The 19,504-nt window shown below is 41.3% G+C and overlaps 1 protein-coding gene across 1 annotated transcript in view; it reads left to right on the plus strand.

Annotated features, from left to right (window-relative positions):
- Window positions 1-2,169: 2,169 nt before the first annotated feature.
- The window catches only part of GRIK2 (glutamate receptor, ionotropic, kainate 2), a 747,114-nt gene continuing 729,779 nt past the window's right edge, over window positions 2,170-19,504 (plus strand). The window contains exons 1-2 of the mRNA XM_012002617.1: window positions 2,170-2,509; window positions 7,683-8,090. Of these exons, the coding sequence (XP_011858007.1) occupies window positions 7,976-8,090 (115 nt within the window). The 5' untranslated portion in view covers window positions 2,170-2,509; window positions 7,683-7,975. The remainder of the gene's footprint in view (window positions 2,510-7,682; window positions 8,091-19,504) is intronic.

The following is a 19,504-nucleotide window of genomic DNA, read 5'->3' on the forward strand; positions in this document are numbered from 1 at the left end:
CCTGTTTGCTTCAAAAAAACTAGATTCATGACACGGCTCTCAAATCATACACAGTACTAACAGAAGTTGTTAGTAAGCCTCTCCTTTTCCAAGTACAAAGTGGGCCTGGGGGCAACAGTGTGGAAAGCGGAAGGTCTATCCCAGTACCCTTCTTTATCTGGCGCCTACTGCATACCAGACACTAGGCTAAACACTTAATGTCAAATTAGACATACTCTGTTCTACACCCTCACAGTTATCACAAAAGAGCTGGGTGCCTTCACTCAGGGATTTCCACTGGAATCTGCTCGTGCTGGTGTTTTGCTCCTTTCTCCCTGGAAGTGGTTGGATGTAATCATGACAAGGAGAGAGCCTTTAGCCAGTAGACAAGTTGTCTTCCTTTACTCCCATGGGAGAATGGGACAGAATGGGGAATTTTTTCGGAGTCTGGCCCAAACTCGGCTGTGCCTCGAGGTCCCATTAGGCTGCAGGTCACAGCAGCTGGAGCCCAGGCGCCCAGAACCGGTCACGCGTCTGTGCTGCCCGCTCCAGGATGCACAATAGAGTCATTGACTATTTATTTACTGGGTAGAACAAGGCTGCTGTTGACTTAATTACGGGAACCTCCCAGCCACCCCTGGGGTCTTCAAATGACTAACGGACTCTCCATTGCCACTAACGCATCTCTCCTTAACATAAGCCCCCAGTCCCCCTACCCCCACCCTGCCCCACCCAAGAATGCTCAGTAGGCGTGTTGTGGGGACCGGGGCGCAGAGCGTCCTGGGTGGTGATCAAGAGGGAAAGACTGGCAGTTTTGGCAGGACTGAATTTCTGTGTTTCAGAGCTATTCTGAGCCAGGCGCTAGCCTCAGGGTGTGGAACATGACCCTGCTGTGCCAGGGTCCGGCGAGGGCTTAGCTCTACTAGGGCTGCAGTGAAGGAGGAAGCAAAAGGGCAAGTTCTGGTCTCCAGCTCAGACAACTGGTCCCTGGGGACTCAGAGCCTCTCTACTTCCCGGACCTCGGAATTAGATAGATAGCGGAGAGCCACCAGGAATTGGAACTGCTAGGGGACTGCAGAGCCGTGGAATCCCAACTGGCCCCTTCTTTATACAACCCGTTTGAAATGGTCTCCTGAGTCCAGTGCGCCTGGCCTGTTCCCGCTTAGTCTCACTCAAATCTCCTCGAGAATCTCAGCTCGCCAACTTCCTCTGGGGGAAACTGCTAAACTCAGCTCTTGTTAATATTGTAGGGCTGAGGATAAAATAGCAACGGTATTGAATAGATGTTGACTTTTCCGACCCAGAGGAGCGGAACTCAGGGATTGTTTGCAGAAGCTAATCGTTTCCACGGAGAAGCAGGGAGAGCCTGGTGCGCTCACCGCCTCCAGCCCCTCCCTGGAAGCCAAGCTGCGGGAATACTCTGGGACTCAGGTGCTCCTCCCCATCTCTGGCCTTTAAAAGAGTCCTCCCGAAAACTTGGACGGGTGACCGCCAAACCAGGGCTGCTCCCCAGACTCCTCTCTCCAATCTTGGAGTCTGCGACCTAAGGTTCGGCGCCCACTAGATCTCGAATCCGACTTCTTTCTGAAATGTGTTTAGGTTGAGAGTTGCTGTACCTGGGCGGGAGTTTGGTGGGGAGAGGAGGGTCTGCTATTTAAGGCGCCAGACATACACAGAGACATTGCGCCGACTTCCTGACACTCAGGAAAAGTCCGTTTCCAGGCATCTGTTCTCAGCAATGGTGGCAGGTAGCAGGGCACTGTGACTCCCGGCATCTGAGGGAATACCGGCAGCAACGCTACGAGAGCGCGTTTGCTGTGTGCACTAGAGGTCGGGGTGGGAGGGTGCGCAGATCAAGATCTTTCTTGCAAACCTCAAAGGGAAATGACAGTAGTTGGACTAAGAGGTCCACTTTGGAGACTACCAGCTGCCCTCCAAGCCCTGGCAGTGGAGAAGTTTCGTTGCTATGGTTTCGGAGAGGTATAAAAGCCATCACCCAGAAGCAAATGTGTTTGGGCTCCTTATATGTGTTACCACCCAAGGCTAGGCAAATTACTCGGCGCTTTGCATCACTCACTCCCTGACAGAGCTTCTCGGCCTTAGTCTCCCCATCCCAAGAGGCGGGTGTGCGCTAAGGGAGCGAAGTCCAGCTGGAGGCATCGTAACATCCAAGTCTAGGGACACCAGGAATTCTCTCGCTCTAGCTCCTGTGGTCCAGGAGTGGGAGGTATCCCCGAGTAGCCGCCGTGGCCAGGGGCGTGCAGGGGCCGCGGGGAAAGGAGCGCGGCGCCTTTAAACCAAGAGGCGAGGAACCCCCGCCAGGAGGCGTGTCTGTCTCTGCCTCTGCCGCCGCCGCCGCCGCCGCTGCTGCTCCTCGGTCACCGTCTTCGCCTTTGCCGTCACTCGCGCTCGGCGCCGGCGGCTGCGCTGGTCGGTCTGGGAGCCGGGGACTTTCCGCCCGACCTCCTCCGGCTGCTCCTCCCCGAGGACCACCCCACCCCCTCCCCACCCACCTCACCCCTAGCGCCAGGTAAGGACTACCCGGCGGTGGGCTGCACTCCGGGCTCCTTCACAAGGTGTTTGTTTTCAAGAGGACGGGAGGGACTGCGGGTGGGCGAGGGGCATTTTCCACCTGGAGAGAAGGAAGAAGGCAAACAGCAGCGCTGCGGACCTCAGTGTGCTCGGGGCATCCGCTGGACCGATTCACTGCGAGTGTCTTTGTCGGGCTTGTCTCAGCCAATTCCCGTCAAGCATGCAAGTGGCTCTGTTGGCTGCAGTCGCCTATGTTCTCCACATAAAATGATTTAATAAGTGGACGTGTCAGGAAGTGGCCTCGGCTACGGGAACTCACGCGAGGCGAAGAGAATGAGACAGATGGCAAGAAACTGTGTGTCTGCCTGCGGGTCTGACGAACTCCCCATCCCTCCTTCTGTCCACCCATCCTTCCATTAACCCTACTCCTTAGTTCTGCGCTGAGGAAGTACATTTATTTTTACCGGTACCCGTATTAAGAGCTTCTGAAAAAACTTGGAGGGCCTCCCATTAGGGTAAGGAGGGGGCAGTGTTACCAGGGTGGATCATAAACCTCAAGAACTTTTAACGAACCACATCCTCCGATATTTTTACCTTTAAGGAGACAGAGTTTCTTTACCAAACAACACGACCGAGCTGAGGCTCCTTAGATAATGATTTCCAATTTAAGCAAAGGGGAATATTAGAAAACTTACTACTACTAGTCTTTTGGTAATGCACAGATTATCTTCTATCATTTATTCATCTTCATACTGTAAGTATTCTGTCATCAGAAATTATCTTATGGATTGATGATTATTTTCATTTCACGAGAGATGATTGGTTCATTTGAGTCTTAATTAGTCAGTTTAGTTGCTGGAGGAAATGCAATTGTGTTTCAATCTTGATTTGTCTTAGTTCATTACTTTCTAACTTTATCGAGTTTATTCCTGTAATCACCAAGACAGCCTATCAACTTCCAGTGGCCTTAAAAACTTTTGAGTCAAACAAACAACAAAAAATTGAAATGCACAAGAGGAATGTGATAGAGAATTGAGCAATGTTTGGAAGTCTTATCTGTTTGTTTTCTCCTATTTAAACCCATTGAAGATCACACAGGCTGAAATTAAAAAAAAAAAAAAAAAGTTCTGGGATATGTAAATTTATTCCACTTCAATTTCTTAATTAAGACAATTATTTTAGTATCTAAAAACTAATCAAAACTCTAAATGTCATTAATCATCAGTGCAACAGAATGTTGGTGGAACAGATAATGTGTTCAGAATCATAAGGGATACCAAACCATGCATAGTTAAGAAGAGTGAGTTGCAAGTATGCAACAGTGTGATTTCAACTGAAACCTGATTCCATCCTGATCTTATTCTCTGAGATCTTTATTGCCGTATATAAACACGCTGTTTATTTTAGCTAAGTTGCAGTGCAACAGGCCACTTTGATGGAATAATAGGTTAAGTGTTACTATAAGATGAGGTTTCTCAAATGTCACGTAACAGCAGGACTTCTGTGACAAGTCAAGTGGAATCCTTAGTAAGAATTCCATGTGAAAAATTTAAATATAACTATGGTGTGTAAGAACCTTTGAAACATCTTTGAAATTCAGGTTGTTTTGGGATATGTATTTGCTGTTTCCAGCAAAAGGTATAGGCATTGTCTTTTTAAATGTTGTGCTATAAAGATTATTACACATTTCCTCATACCCCAGCAGGTGGCAGCTAACTAGAATAAGATTCATTTTCACTGGGAGAATAGGAAACTAAAATTGCTTCTCAAGTAATAGTGCCCAAGAATAAGAGGTCATTAGTATACGCAACTATAAAAATATAGTGAAAGATGAAGCTAGAGGTTTTTGTTGTTATTGTTGTTGGAAGAAGCTTTACGTTGACATAATATGCATTTTCTTCTTTGTCAGTATATCATAGGTTTGATATTTGTGTTAGTCTTCTATGATTTTTTTTTTGAAGTATACTTCTAAACACAGCTTCTCTCTGTGTGTGCATGTATGTGTGTATTTGCAGTTTGTTATCTCTGCTTTGACCTTGGAACCTACAGAGCTTTGGCTCCTAGAAATAAAGAGTGCCATATGGTTAAAATGAGGGAAAAAATGAGACCATAGAATAAAATATATAAATCTTACTGTTACTTAGTATATATAATTGCCTGATATCCAATAGCAGTGGTTTTCTTTTTCCTTTAAGGAAGGAGCAAATTACAGAACTGACACAATTTTTAAAAGGGTTAAATCTAGTCAGTGAAATACTGTATAAGGAATTTATTCGTCCTTTATATAACCTCAGAACTATGATGTGTGGTATCAGTATTGGGGAGAAATTGTAATAACTTCAAAATTGCCACACATTAAGGCATCAACTATGCCACCAAATCATTTTATTGTAGTATAGGCAGGTAAATTTAGCATTTTCCCCCTAGGAAGTGAGTGAGTTTAATGAGAAAGAACAAGAATTAATCTAATTACCCTAGTAACAGATGGAAATCTGGAGGTGGAGAATTGAAAGTGATAACTAATTGTACATTTAAAAAATGTCTTTAGCCACTGAATATTGACAGCATGTTATTTGGCATTCTGAATTGTGGTCTTTCTGGCAATTTTTTTTGTACTGACAAACAAGTAGTTCAGTGTTCATGAGGAAACTCACAATTAATTTGTGGTTTTTTAAAATAATATGCCTTATTACAAAAAAAGATGACTACATCTTGGGCTTATCAAGCAATCCCAGTTAGTTGCACTGAAAAATACAACACAGTTGATAAAATAGTCCTCTTGATAATGTGAACAATGCAATAATTCCAATTCCTTTACTCTGTGTAGTAGAAATTTGCACATTGTCACTCAAATATCATGTTAGTCATTTATTGTACTACTTTCAATGTACTACTCCAGAATAAATAATGCCAGGAGCGCTGTCCGTGGTACTGAAGAAAGGTCGTCTCCAGTCTTGTAGAAGTTCAATTGGACAGGTGGAATTGCTATCTGTTGTGTTAAAGCCTTTCAACTGAGTTAATGGATGTAAATGAATCTAATTTACCATATGTGCAAAATTGGTTATTTGGGGATCAATTAATAGTAAAAAAAAATTACAGTCTTTTAACTGTTTAATTTATTGTGTAATAACTTTGCGAATATAGAAGTTTGATCTTTCACTTTTCCAACTAGACATCCAAATAAACCCCCCAAAATAAATAGTTTAGAATGCTAGTTTCAAGTGGAAAAGTTGCGACCATAATGTAAAATGTCATTATATTAACGGAATACATGAACAAAGAGATATGGTACATTTTGTTTTCTCAGGTTCCAATAAATGCCAGCTACACTGCGAAATTTCAGTATTTTGATTAGTCACAATAAAAAATGCTATTTTCAGGCAGTAGATATCAGTTATATTGGCAGATAAAAATGCAAAGAATTATTTTTTTCCCCTGGCAGTCATTATTATCTCTGCTAGGATCAGAAAGAAAATGAACAAACAGAATGGAATAAATGAGACAGCAAATACAAGACAGAACATGTTGGGCTGTGTATGTGTTTTATAAGAGAGATTTTAAACATGAACTGAAGGAGTCGCTAGATATCCTTGGTTTTAGCACTAGGTGTTCCTTTTAAGGTGCTCAAATAGTCGAATTATTTGATTGAATTGCCTGCTAGACTGCAGAACTAGCCATTCATGATACTTATTTTTGACACTGCTGTTATTGCCTCCATCTTAAAAAAAATCAATGCCATTTAATGCCTTTGCAAAATGTAGATTTCTCTTTAAATCAGCACCTTATAATATCTTAAGAAAATTTAAATTAAAAAATCACTTCAATGAAATGAAAACATTATAGTGTTTTTTGCTGTTTGGAGGAAAAATAACCAGTCAAATATTCATATCACTCATATCACTCCTTATTTAAAGATTAGCCTTCAAATAGTATTTTTTTTTTTTGTAAAATTTAACCTATGCCCTGTTAGTTGGTTATGAAAAATAGATTAATTATAAGATATAGGTCTAACAGTTTGCCTTTTGTGATGTTTAATCATTTAAAAATGTTGACAATGATATATTTATTATACATGTTAGTTTCACTTAGTGTAAAATATCAGCATTGCATATGTTTAATAAGTAGACAGCATATTACCTATTTTAATAATAAAAATGTATTTTTATGTTGAAAGAAATTCTATTTCTGTACTTTGTTTCTTGAATAAACTCCTAATGAAAGCCAAGAGAGTTACTACCTGGTGACTCTAAATATTTCCACCAGAAAACTAGCAAATGATAAGACAGTTTTAGAGGAATCTATAACACTCAATGTCGCTCAAGCTATGATCTCATATTCTGCCTCTTTAGTAAAAAGAATGTTCAAAAAACCAAAATGCAAAGAAATTTGGGAGTAAATTATTGAAGGCTTTAGAGTTTGTTGCACCAATTCAAACATCATTGTTTTTATATTCACACAATTATTTTCTTTGAGCTTAAAAAATGGGTGGAAAATGTAATTTCTCCATTTTAATTTGATATTTTTCCCATAAAAGTTCACTGAAGAAATTTCTACTTCTGAGTAGCAATCAAGGAATACCCCAGTCAAGTTTTTAAAGAGTGGGTTTACCTCTCCAATTGCATTCCAATCTATATTCATTCCTGGCCAAAATAAAAAAAAAAAAAAGTATAAATAAGACTCTTTCAACCTAACCACAAGTTAGGTTTGCAGTAAATCCCTCCGTCTTAGATCACTTTCTTTTTTACAGTTGCCAGAAAAACTGTCTTTGATTTAGCTAGTAATTTACTGAAATTCATCAATTGATTATAAGAAGCCCGCTTACATACACCAGTCATTCTCTCAGCAAAGACTTATTGAAAATAAAAGCAATGTCCTCTACATAAATAAATCGACTTCTTTCTTGCAACTCAAGGCGGGCTGTCAGATCGGTTGCATAATAGATATTGGGGAGCTCACTGGCCGGGAGCCTTAAGAGGAGAGCAGCTATCTCAATCTTTCTCACTTAATCTTGGCTTCACGTCAGAAGCTGTGCAGCAGTGCAGTAGAATAGGGCCTGTCAAAACCCTTGCGAGCAAAGCGCCTTTTGTGCCGGGCTGTGGCTTGCTATCGACATCTCGTCCGTTACCAAGGCTGGATTTCCTATTGATTTCCCTCCTCCTCTGCTTCCACAGGCTCGCGCGGCCGGACATTGTGGGTGTGCGTGCTGGATTTCTCCCGGATGCTCTCCGACTAACATGGATGTCCCACCATTCCTTGCAGTGGAAGGTTGTTCCTTGGCGCAGTGAGTGAAGAACATGCAGCGATTGCTAATGGGTTTGGGAAGCGGAGACTCCTTCCTCTCTCTGTGACCATGCCGTGATCGTGTCTGCGGTCACCACTCGACGCATCCTTATTTCTGCCCGAACCCGGGAGCCGAACGCTAGATCGGGGAAGTGGGTGCCGTGCGTGTGGGCACAGAAACACCATGAAGATTATTTTCCCCATTCTAAGTAATCCAGTCTTCAGGCGCACCGTTAAACTCCTGCTCTGTTTACTGTGGATTGGATATTCTCAAGGAACTACACATGTATTAAGATTTGGTAAGATTCCCCATCTCTCTCGGTTGCCTGGTATCCGCTCCGAGGCAGCCGGATGTAAACAGGCGGGTTCGCTCTGCCTGGTGGTGGGCTCCGTGGATTCTGATCTGCTCACTGTTCTGTCGTCTCCTGGGGCTTTTAAAGAACTCCTTGTGCTTTCATTCATTCTCTTCTTTATTTTTATTTTTAGCCGCGGGAGGGTGAAGGGAGGGCCAGTGTCTGGTAGTGGTCTCTGCATTACTTCCCCACAGTAGCTTGCTAAGGAGATGATGATGACGCTGGAGGCACGGTCAGCCGCCACTCGCGCCTGTCTCCCCCGGAGCCCTGAGAGCTTGCAGGGGTGCGCTGTCCGCGCGAAAGTGCGCACCGGGGCTGTACGCCTCTCAGCTTGCGAGGCTGGTGAGTTAACACCCGGTAACTCTTTGGCGAGTTGCGCCTGTCCGCTTCTGCCAGTGACCAGGGCAGTTCTCACGTGCAAATGAAAGGTACTAATCCTTTTGATTTATTTTGCCAGAGAGCCTTTTCGATTGTTTTCACCGCTTTTCCAGTCCCTGGTCCCCTTACTGGGATGCAGAGCTTTAAAAAATGTTGTAAGATTCGAGGTTCTACTTAACACAGGGAGGCTGCTACTTAGCTGGAAAGAAATAGCGTCAAAATTAGAACAGCTTTTTGTTTGTTTTTGCTTTTAACTTGCTGAGTCCCCCTCTCACAGCTTTCTGGACGTTATGGACTAATTAATGAAAGATAGTATCTGGGGGCGGTGGGGAAGAGTAGTTGTTTAAGGAGGGGTGACTAAGTCTGCATCTTTATTTCACTCTGGCAAGACGAAAGACGCTAGGTAGTTACTTTTTTTTTTTTTTTTATGGAAATGCATTGCTTTTCTGAGAATCAGGTTTTCTTTGGAGCTTGGAGGAAAATCTAAACGTGGGATTCCAGTGGAAACCCTGGTCAGAGGGTCAGAGTGATTGCTTGGATAAATGAAGCATGGGCGACGCTCCGGTGCTCTGGATGGCCAAAGGAGTTTTAGTAGGAGCAGAACTAGTCAGGAAAAGTTCTCTAAAGTAGATAAGAGGAAGAAAGGAGAAAGCCAACAGGATAAATGCTCCCATTGTAGGCACTTCCTCTGACAGTTTAAGTGGATTCAGACCAAAGAGTGCAGGACACCATGTAATCCTGAGCGTATGTCTTTGACATAAATGCAGACACATTAAGTCACTCGGTCAAATTTAAACTGAAGAGTGATTGCCTGCATCTTCTATCATGCCAACAGCATCTCCTGTCTTCCCATTTTCCCGTGTGTGTGTGTGTGTGTGTGTGTGTGTGTGTGTGTGTGTTCCCCCCAATGATAAAATTCACGATCTCTCCTAGGCTTTGTAGAACCAAGGTAGGGATGTTTCACATACATTCGAAAAGGGAACCTCACCCTACCACACATTCATACAGATGCCCGCAGTCAAAAAGCCTGCTGATGAGAAAAGAGGCACTGGGTTATAGCTGGATCCCTACTGTAGTAGTTTTCATGCTTTTTTCATGCCTTTAGATGGTACTTAAGCACGTTGCTCTTAGCAACAAGCATCCACAGGAATGACTGTTTCTGTGGACAGAATTAAACAGGTATCTATATCGTTGGAAATGTGTGTGTACACACACGGGTGTGTGTACATGTGTTTGTGTGTGTGTGTGTTTTCAGCAGTTAGGCTTCAAATATGGTAAGTGCTACCGTATGGTAGTTTGCCCAATATTTGGAGTATTTCATCCCAAGTAGATGGAATCCTGAGGAATTCTGATGTGTGTTTGTGAATGAGTGTGCGTTACTAAGTGTGTTTGCTGACTAGATGGAAAAAAGAAGACTTGGGGCCGGAAAACTGCCACCAATACTCTAAGGATTTAATTATTGCCGCTCTGGTCTTGAAGCACAATATTTGCTGAATCATTAGATTGTTACATTCGCTGATCATTTCATATCTTCATATTAAAAATCTTGGCGACTGTAGCAGAGTGCGTAGCAGCTTTCCAAAAGAGCTGTCTCTCACACACACGCACACACACGCACACACACATACCTACACGCAAACAAGCTTTCTTAGACCAATGCTTACTAAAAATGTCTTTAAGAAATATGGTAGTAGGCAAAGATCTCCACACTAGTCCCTTGATAACCCTAAACCAACAGTCCAGCTTCTAGATAACCTGCTGTTTTCTCTATTAACTTCAAACATCTTCCACGTGGAGATGCATTTCTTCCGATTTCTGACCTGAGTTGTGGGGAAGAAGGGCTGTGTACATTGTTACTGAAACATTTCCCTGTTGGGGCTATTTTGATGCAATGGTGGGAGTTTTATTTTCTTCTGGGGTAAATATGTTTCTGAGTGGATTGGATGGTTGGTTGAGCACGTATAAGCCACTCTTGAGAATGGTTATTTTCAACTTTGGCTCAAAAGTCGAGCCAATGCCTCATCTCTGGCCCCGTGCCTTGGAATGGAGCAGCTGCCCCAGTGCTGGAGAGACCCGCCGCCTCTGCGGGGGAGGCAGCTTCCAGTGCCCCTTCCATCCCCCACGCTTGGCGTGGCTAGGCGCCGGCAGCCGCCAGGCGCCTCCGCCGCGGCGCTATGGCAACGGCGGAGCCCGCCCAGGCGGCCACCCCAGCCCCAGTTCCCGGCTAGAGGAGGCTCTGTGTTACCCTTCCTCTTGCTCCCACTAGGACTGTGATTCGATCCAGAGCCCTCCTGTCACCTCCTGTGAGGCGAGGGGCAGCCCCCGCTTAGAGTGCTGAACCCTTGCCACGTCCCTAGCCTCCCCCGCCAATCTTCAGCGTGCGCAGCCCTCTTCCCCGCGCTTCCCTCTCCCTCTCTGTGTGGCACACACAATAAAACACACATACACACACACATTCTCTTACACACACTCAAACATAGATACACGCGCGCGCGCGCACCAAGACACATGCGCCCCCCTGATGCAAGCCTCAGACTTTGGCACAGTGACGTCTCTCTAGTGCTCAAGAAAACTTTACAGTTACACCCAGGAGCGCCTCTGTTCTGTTTTCCCCTTAATCTCTAGCCCCAGCCGACTCCCGCTTGACTGCACAGGCTTGCCTGCTCCCCTGCAGCCGCTCAGCAAACATCTCTGAGAAAAGGTATTACGGAGCACCGACCCTAGGGTGCTGCCCCGAGGCCCTATGGCAGCGACCTGAGGGTCAGCCAAGGGTCACCTCTAGGCAGGCGGGAGAGCCCCTGGCAGTGAGTCTTGGTTGTTACCCCGCCTTTGATCCTGTGCTGGGACAACTAGGGTTTTCCTGAGTGCCCACCCGGCGGGCAAGGTGCATTTTAGAGAGTCAGTTCTCCTGCCCTAGGTCGAGCCAGATGTTCTCTGGCCGGCTTTTCTGGGCGCAGAGCCTGCGACACTCCCAGGCAGGCGTCTCCAGAGCGCTGGCCCAGCGGGCACAGGGCATCCAGCGCGTCCCAGCGTATGTAAATGAGGCATCTTTGTTTCTCCGCAGCTGCGTCCCGGCCTTCCCCGCCCCTGGATAGGGTGAAGGCGGGACTCTTCCGTCCGCGGGGGTGTGACTAATTCGGCCTCTAAGCCGAACTGCGGCAGCGGAGGTACTTGAACCTTTCTTTTGTTACTTTAGTCGCTCCTTCTCTTCCCGGGATGCCCTGACCGACCCCTGCACCTACGGAAGTGCGAGGAAGCTCAGAAGCCTGCTCCGGCTGTGTGCTTTGCTGGGCTGGCCTTGGGTTCACCGTTCAGGAGCCCTCGCATGTTTAAACATCTTCTTTAAGAAATCATTCCCCAAGCTATCACTTGTTTCCGATCTTCGAGGTCAGGTTGTCATTCGAAATCTTCATCTGAACTGGAGTTTACAGCTCCAGTAGCAAAGACATCAACCCAAGCTTAGACTCCTGGGCACCATCTCCAAGGTTTTCTTTCCGAATTGCTGAGTATGTGGTAGGCCATGTCTTCCCTTCTGATGTTTCCACCTAACTTTTCTCTTAAACAAGCCGGTGGAACTGCTGTCTTAAAGGTTTCCCAGCAGAAGTCTTCCCTCCCAGAAGCGCTGGGGTCTCTTTGGCATTGCGCACTGACCACCTGTTTGTGGGACAGCACACAGTCACCTCCTTGTGTACACGCAGAAGGTGAATACAGCCAGTTTAAGGGACCGCCTATACGTTGTTGGATAAAATCTACAACGTGAGAGAGAACAGAAAGGGTTCCTATGGGAATCCCGTTATTTTACGGGGCATACCATTTGCTCATAGATACAATAATTAGTAGCAGATGTACTGCAACATCGAAAAGTGAGAGTGAATTGACTGAGCTTACAAGCCGCCACTCTACAAATTCTTTGAAAGAGATTTTTCCTCCTTTGAGAGGTGAGGTGGGCGGGAGGGAGGAGTGGCCTTACATCTGGAAGCAGGAAAATTGACTCTTGGGAGGCGGGAATGGGGGAGTAATAGCGGCTACTATCTGCAACAGATAAAGCCCGAACACCTGCTTAGCTGAGCTGTGGAATGCAAGGGAGAGAAATCGTTCCAAGAATCGCCAACACAACGACCACACTTTTAAAAAATCAGTTTTTCTCATAAGTTCTCACTTACTCTTAAAGCTTCAAAGAATAACTTGATGTGATCCATCAACAGAGGCACAATCATTTCAGAAAATGACTTTGAAAAATGATCTTTTTGTCTTCTAGAAATTGCACGCTTTCTCTACCCAGATACATGAAACTCAACACTTTTTCTGGCTTTGTGAGATTGTCTTTCAGAAGCGAGCATGGTTTATATGTCAGTAGACATTTCTTCAGACTAGCTTTGCTTTTTGGATTAATGCAAGTGATCATTACAGTGTGTTCGTTCCTTGAATTCTCAAATGACACTCTTTCAACATTTACTCAGCACAAGAAAGTTAATGTGAACTCCTCTCACACGAAGAAGGAAAATACCATAGATCAAAAGATGGTGTATCATTGATTATCAGAACCTTTTCAAGTTTGCTCACCATTACATAAAGTGTTGTCTATGATAACAATGACATAATCTTTCATACCATTTAGTTATCATAATTTCTGATAAAGAAAATGCCTTACTCTTTTGTGGTAGAAATTTAACGTTCGGTGAGAGAAATTACTTCACTTTGTCCTTCAGTTCTTAAGATTTGACTTTGTTATGGTAGCCCCAGTTACATTTATTGGCTGGAAATTGTCAATGCACATTTTTGCACATCAGAGTAGAAAGTAGTTTACTGTCTTTAAAATGTAACATACTTAAATTATTAATCTACTGCATGCATAATACTTAGGGCTTGCAGGAGATCCTTGATTTTCCTCAGTAGCATGGTATGATATATTGAAATTTAAGTGTTGATTGTTTTTCATTTGGGTAGTGAAGATTTATCTTCAAAGGGCTTTCAATTTGTAGTCCAGTTATCAAAGTGTTAGAAGTGCTTCAAATGAATCTTCTACTCTAAATCTTAGCATGAAAAGTAAGGTCAGAAACCCCTGAAAGCGAAGGAAGTAGGTGCACATCATCATTATTGACTAGTCTAGATTAAACACCGAAGAGGAAGATTTCAATCTGATAACGTCATAGGGCTTCCTGTTTTTCTTTGCTGCTTCTGCTGACAATTTTGTAAGGTAATTAAATTGGCTGATTGAAGTCACAGTGGTCATGGGGCGATAAAGACCATTTGGATTTAATGGAATTTAAAACAACAGAGCACTGAACACAACTCTTACAGAACAGGAATTTTAATGGCCCATTCAGGGTGCTGACTAAATAGAATGCCCTTAACAAGTTTAATTGAAAGGGCAAGGCAGATTAGCACTATATAGTCTTTATGGTTGAAGATTGTGGAATTAAAATTATCCCTTTAAAAGACTCATTAATGCATTATCAAGATTTAATGTAGATTAAATAAGCTTCCTTTAAATCTTTATGATATACTGTGAACCTAGGTTTAGGACCAAGTTTCAATAATAAAACATTTTTAAGAGCTGATTTAATAAATGGAATTATAGATCTTTCTCATTTGAAAAACAAAAGGCATTTAAAATTATTTGAGCATATACAGTGTGTTGAAGGGTAAGTGTTGATGATAAATTCTCTGTGTTCTAAAACTGAAAGAAAATTTGACTTTTCTTTAAAATTTGATTATTGGTATTTTTTTCTTATAAAGAAAGCTAGGCAGTAGTAGAGAAATCACAGAGACAATAAGGGAATGCTCTCTTCCTGCAGTTTCAATAGAGTAATAGGTATTTGATCTATTTTAGGTTGTTTTTAAAATCCTAACCTTTTTTCTTACTGAAACTTCTATATTCAGATTATTATACTTCAATGCATTCCAGTCCCTTCTGCCCCTGAAGAAAGGGTAGATCACTGCTTAACATTGGGAACATTGAAGTACAATCAGTCCCAAGGTGAAAGTCAAGTCTCAGTCACATATGAGATAATTCACTCCACTTGTTTCTTGCCATGTGGCATTGCCTACTCAGAGTTGTCAGTTCCTTTGATATTTCTAGAAAAACGTGAAACCAATTTTTGTATAAAAATCTCCCAAATTTTATGTATGCAATTTTGAAAAATGTTGTTAAACTTCAGATTTGTAAACACCAAAAACATATAGCAGGTGAGGGGGGATGTGGTCCCATTTTTACCCTCTGGCCCATTCACATTCCACAGTTCCTCTAAGGCACACCTGCTTCCCTCACATCTCTTTGATCACCAAATAAGTAAAGTTTATTTGTCTCTTGCCTCACACTCTTAAAGCCAACTATGTTATATTTTTGTATTTTTCAAAGTGACAGTTACCTAACTGATAAAACTAATTTGTGGTAAAGGGAGTGGGGAGGTTAAAAGAGACTCAGAAAAAACTTTTCTGCAGGATTTTTTTTTTTAATTTTTAATTTTACTTTTGCATTTGGGTTTTGATAATCCTCTTCAAAGATAGCAGCATTCAAATATAGCATTTGGTTTTTAGATTTCTGCTTATAGGTTAATTTAAACTCTTTATTTTCTTAACTAAAAACAATATTATTTTCTGGATTTAGTAGAAAGTTAGGTCACTAGAGAGCAGGGCCATTTGTGAAGATCTGAAAGGGTGGGGAGGTTATGTCTTTTAGTTATTTTTTCTACTGATACATGTACTTCTATCAGTCTTTCTTTTTGGTTAAGTATTGCCCTGTTCCATGGCCTTATTTTAAGACAAGTATATTCTGGAAGAGGAAACACATAGTCTCAAGACTGTAGAGTTAGGATGAGTTTATTAGGATCGATCGATATTGTCTGTGACAGAGATGCTCAGATACGAAAGAAAATACTGGGTGCCTAAGGGAGTGCTGAGTGATTAGCACATGTGTGGAAGGGAGGCTGAGAAAAGAGAGAAGTTAAATGACATTTGATACACAGTCTTTTTAAAATTTACTGCCAGACATCCCAATGCTTTGTAAATTGGTATTTTGCTTGTAATAATCCAAATCTTTTAGTATAAGTGCTTATTTTAAATAAGATGTAAATTATATTCTTACATTGACACGTTCTCCAATCAAAATGATTTTTAATGCTTTTTACCTCCTTTTCAATCAATTAACTGCTTTTCTATTATTGAACTAAAGCAAGAATTTGGAAGATGTTGCCTCTAGCTCTCATTTCTGTCTCCAGCTCAGTCTCAGTCTAAGTCATTGACCTAGCACAATGATAATATTGCTCAGCTAACATGATCAAAGAAACAAAAGAAATATTAAAGAAGTGTTCTGCTTCTGAAATTTCAATATATTCATAGCTATTCAGTCTCTTTTATGTTGTCATTTAATCCTTCCTTTCTTACCTCTCCCTTTACTTTCTGAAGCTTCCTGCATTCAATTCATCATAGGTTTTAGTGCATTCAGGTCCTTCCTTCCCCAGAAGAAATGAAATGGGAGCTCTCAAAATGAATGAAAACTATAGAATCCTGGATTATCTAAACTAAAGGGGAATTCAAAGGTCACTACACTTAGAGTCCTAAGTTTAGAGGTGAATTGCCAAGGACAGTTAAATAGCTTGTTCTAAATTGCAATTAATGTCAGATTTTGTACTAAAACATGATTATCCTGGCTGCCAATCTAGTGATTTTTTTAACTGAATTTTGCTTTTTTTTTTTTTTTTTGGTGTAGCCTCTGACTCCCTGTGCTTTGAATCCATTTTAGAAATAATTCTGGCAGCTCCCCTAGAAGTGTGTCTACTTTGTTTTATTTGACTTTTCTTTCCTACTACATTATCTCATAGGTTATTGCTCTTTTCTCTTTTTTTTTTTTCCTTAATGTGTAGCCCTATCAGCCTCTTGCATACCTGCTTACTTGTTCCTTGTCTCAGTGTCAAAGTTTTTGCTGCATCCATTCATTCAACAATATTAAAGTGAGCATATATTATGTGGCAGGCATTTGGAAAACAGAATTCTAAGACTTAGCTTCTGCTATTAAGGATTGTGTAATCCAATTAAAGAGAAAAGATATGTACATATTAAAGTATCAATTGTATGATACAGAAAATATATACAATAGTTGTTTAAAGGAGATTATTATGGGCTTAAGCTTTTCCAGAAGAGATGGGATTCTGGCTGGTGCCTGAAAACATTGTGTGATAGAAAGAAGGGGGAAATGTATCATTGGTGGAATACTCAGCACAAGAAAAGGAATTTAGAAATAAATTAAGAAAATGAGTGTTGGGACAGATAATGGGCTAGCACTGTAGGGGCATAGATAAGGCCTTGATTTTTCAGAGCTTTAATATTTAGGTTACAGGGTTTAGACTCCTATGTGTAGCCACTGGAAAGCAATTGAAAATAGAGGATGGGCTTGACTTGGTCTGCAATAAGCAGTCAAATGATTTTGCAGTCTGTTGCTTGCATTTTATGAAGAATAGGTGGATCTTCTTTCTCTTACTGAAATGAAAGCAAAAGGCACATCTTTGTCCTTGATCGCTGAAACCTTTAAGGTCTTGAGCTCAGATCAAAGATTATATTAGTCAAAGTTCTCCAGAAAAATAGAAAACACACATATACACACGCAGCAGGGAGGAAGTAAGAGAGAGAGAGAGAAGAGGAAGGTGTGGATATTTATTATAAGTAATTGGCTTACCCTATTATGGTATTGTGGATGCTAACAAGTCCTAAGATCTGCAGTTGGAAAGCTAGAGACCCAGTGGTATAATTCTAGCCTGAAGACCAGCAGACTTGAGGTCCAGGAAGATTCAGTGTTTCATTTTGAACCCAAAGGCATGAAGAAAAAAGGAAAAATAAAACCCAGGCTTGAAGGCAGTGAGGCAGGAGGAATTCCCTTTTTTTCTTAGGAGGGTCAGTCTTTCCACTCTTTTCAGGCATTCAGCTGAGTGGATGAAACCCACCCACATTACAGAGGGCAATCTGCTTTGCTCCATCTACTGGTTTACTGATTCAGATGATGATTTCATACCAGCACACCCTCACAGACACACCCAAATTGTTTGACCAAATGGCTGGGCACCCCAAGGCCTCATCAAGTTGACATATAAAATTAAACATCACCCAGATAATTCCTAAGCAAAATTCTGAAAGGAAATAAAGGAATGTCTTCTTAAGACATGGCCAGATCAAATGATTAAACAAGGAAAAGTTACCAATTAATCTCAAGGAAAATGCATTAGAGAACAATTTACAAGTACTGTATACTTCTTTGAGGGATACAGTAAATTGCCCTCAAGGAATTCTCAATGTTTTATGTTTAGTTCTAAGACATCTCTATTACCTGAAACATTGTGTGTGTGTGTGTGTGTGTGTGTGTAGTTAATAAGTATAGATATCATTGCATTCATTTCTGCCTAATAGTGTTGTAGTCAGTGATGGACTGCATGTGCAACAATGATCCCATAAGGTTATAATACCATATTTTTGCTGTATATTTTCTGTTTAGAAATGTTTAGATACACAAATACTTACCATTGTGTTCTGATTGCCTGTCATATCCATTAGAGTAACATACTATACAGGTTTGCAGCCTAGGAGCAATTGGCTATAACATATAGCCTAGGTATATAGTAGGCTATACCATTTAGGTTTGGTATAAGTACATTCTGAGTGTACTTATAAGGTAAGTACACTCTGTGATGTTCACACAATGATTAAATCACCTAATGATGCATTTCTAAGACTGTATTCCTGTTGCTGAGCAACTCATGAATGTATATACATAATATGTATATTGACTATTTTAAATCAAAATTTAAAATAAATTGAATTAAAACATAAGGCAATTTTAGAAGATTTATTTTTAGTAATATTTTCTAATTCTACACAAACTCAGGACCTTAGACCCTGAATTTAGTTGTTTGGATCATTAATTTTACTCTTGATTTTGTCATCTAATATTCCTAAGTTAGGAAAAATAAGTAAATCTTACTGGCCCTTGACTTTCCTTTCTGAAGAATGAGTATTATTTTCTACCTATTTAACTTCCGAGGATAATGAATACTGTTGAATTTAATAGGAAAATGTGTGGAGCTCTGAGTTTATTAGAAGAAAAGGCCTTTTGGAGTTGAAAATATAATTGTTTATTTACTGTGTATGTGTGGAATACAGTAATATTTATTATCACTCTTGAATATTGGATTTAACTTCTTAAACTGTGTATATTTAAGAAAATCTGCTTTTCTAAATTAGTCATTAATGATCTTCCTTGAAATGTACTTAACTATTACAAATAGGTTGGTAAGGATTTATTAATTAATAGAACAAACTTCTGATTTGGTTGCTTGATAGAAGAGCAAGTCCATAGTGTCTTTTTCTTCTTTAAACATCATGACTTTAATTGGTATTCTCAAATATATACAATATGCAGAAGAAACAAACCAAAACTGACAACAAATAATGAACAAATAAATCATGCCAAGTTTTGTGGTTTAATTTTTTTTCGCTTTTTCACAAGTGTATTCTTCTAGTTTACCTACACAAGCATTTTCTGAAAAGTTGTGCTTGACTTTTATGTATACATCATTCTTTATGCATCGGTCTATGATGAACTTTTAGTTATTTCAAGGTTTGCAACATAGAAATAACTGTCTTTGATCCATTTGTGTTGATTCAGGAAAGTTTCATAAACGCTTGGATTTGCTACAGTTGTTTGAGATGGATATATGGGACTTTCCAGTTGTTATATTACCTGCTTAGGCAATTTTTCTGGTGCTTACTTTTTAAGGTAGAACAGATTTTGATACCACCCCTAGACCACTAACCTCAGCATTCCTCCTTAAGTGTCCTCTAAACCGACTTTAAAAAAAAATCTAGCCCAACAGTGTAAAAGTGTTCCTATTTCTCCACATCCTCTCCAGCACTTGTTGTTTCCTGACTTTTTAATGATTGCCATTCTAACTGGTGTGAGATGGTATCTCATTGTGGTTTTGATTTGCATTTCT

Source organism: Mandrillus leucophaeus, unplaced genomic scaffold (genome assembly GCF_000951045.1).
Source record: "Mandrillus leucophaeus isolate KB7577 unplaced genomic scaffold, Mleu.le_1.0 Scaffold690, whole genome shotgun sequence".
In the NCBI taxonomy this organism is placed as follows: domain Eukaryota; kingdom Metazoa; phylum Chordata; class Mammalia; order Primates; family Cercopithecidae; genus Mandrillus; species Mandrillus leucophaeus.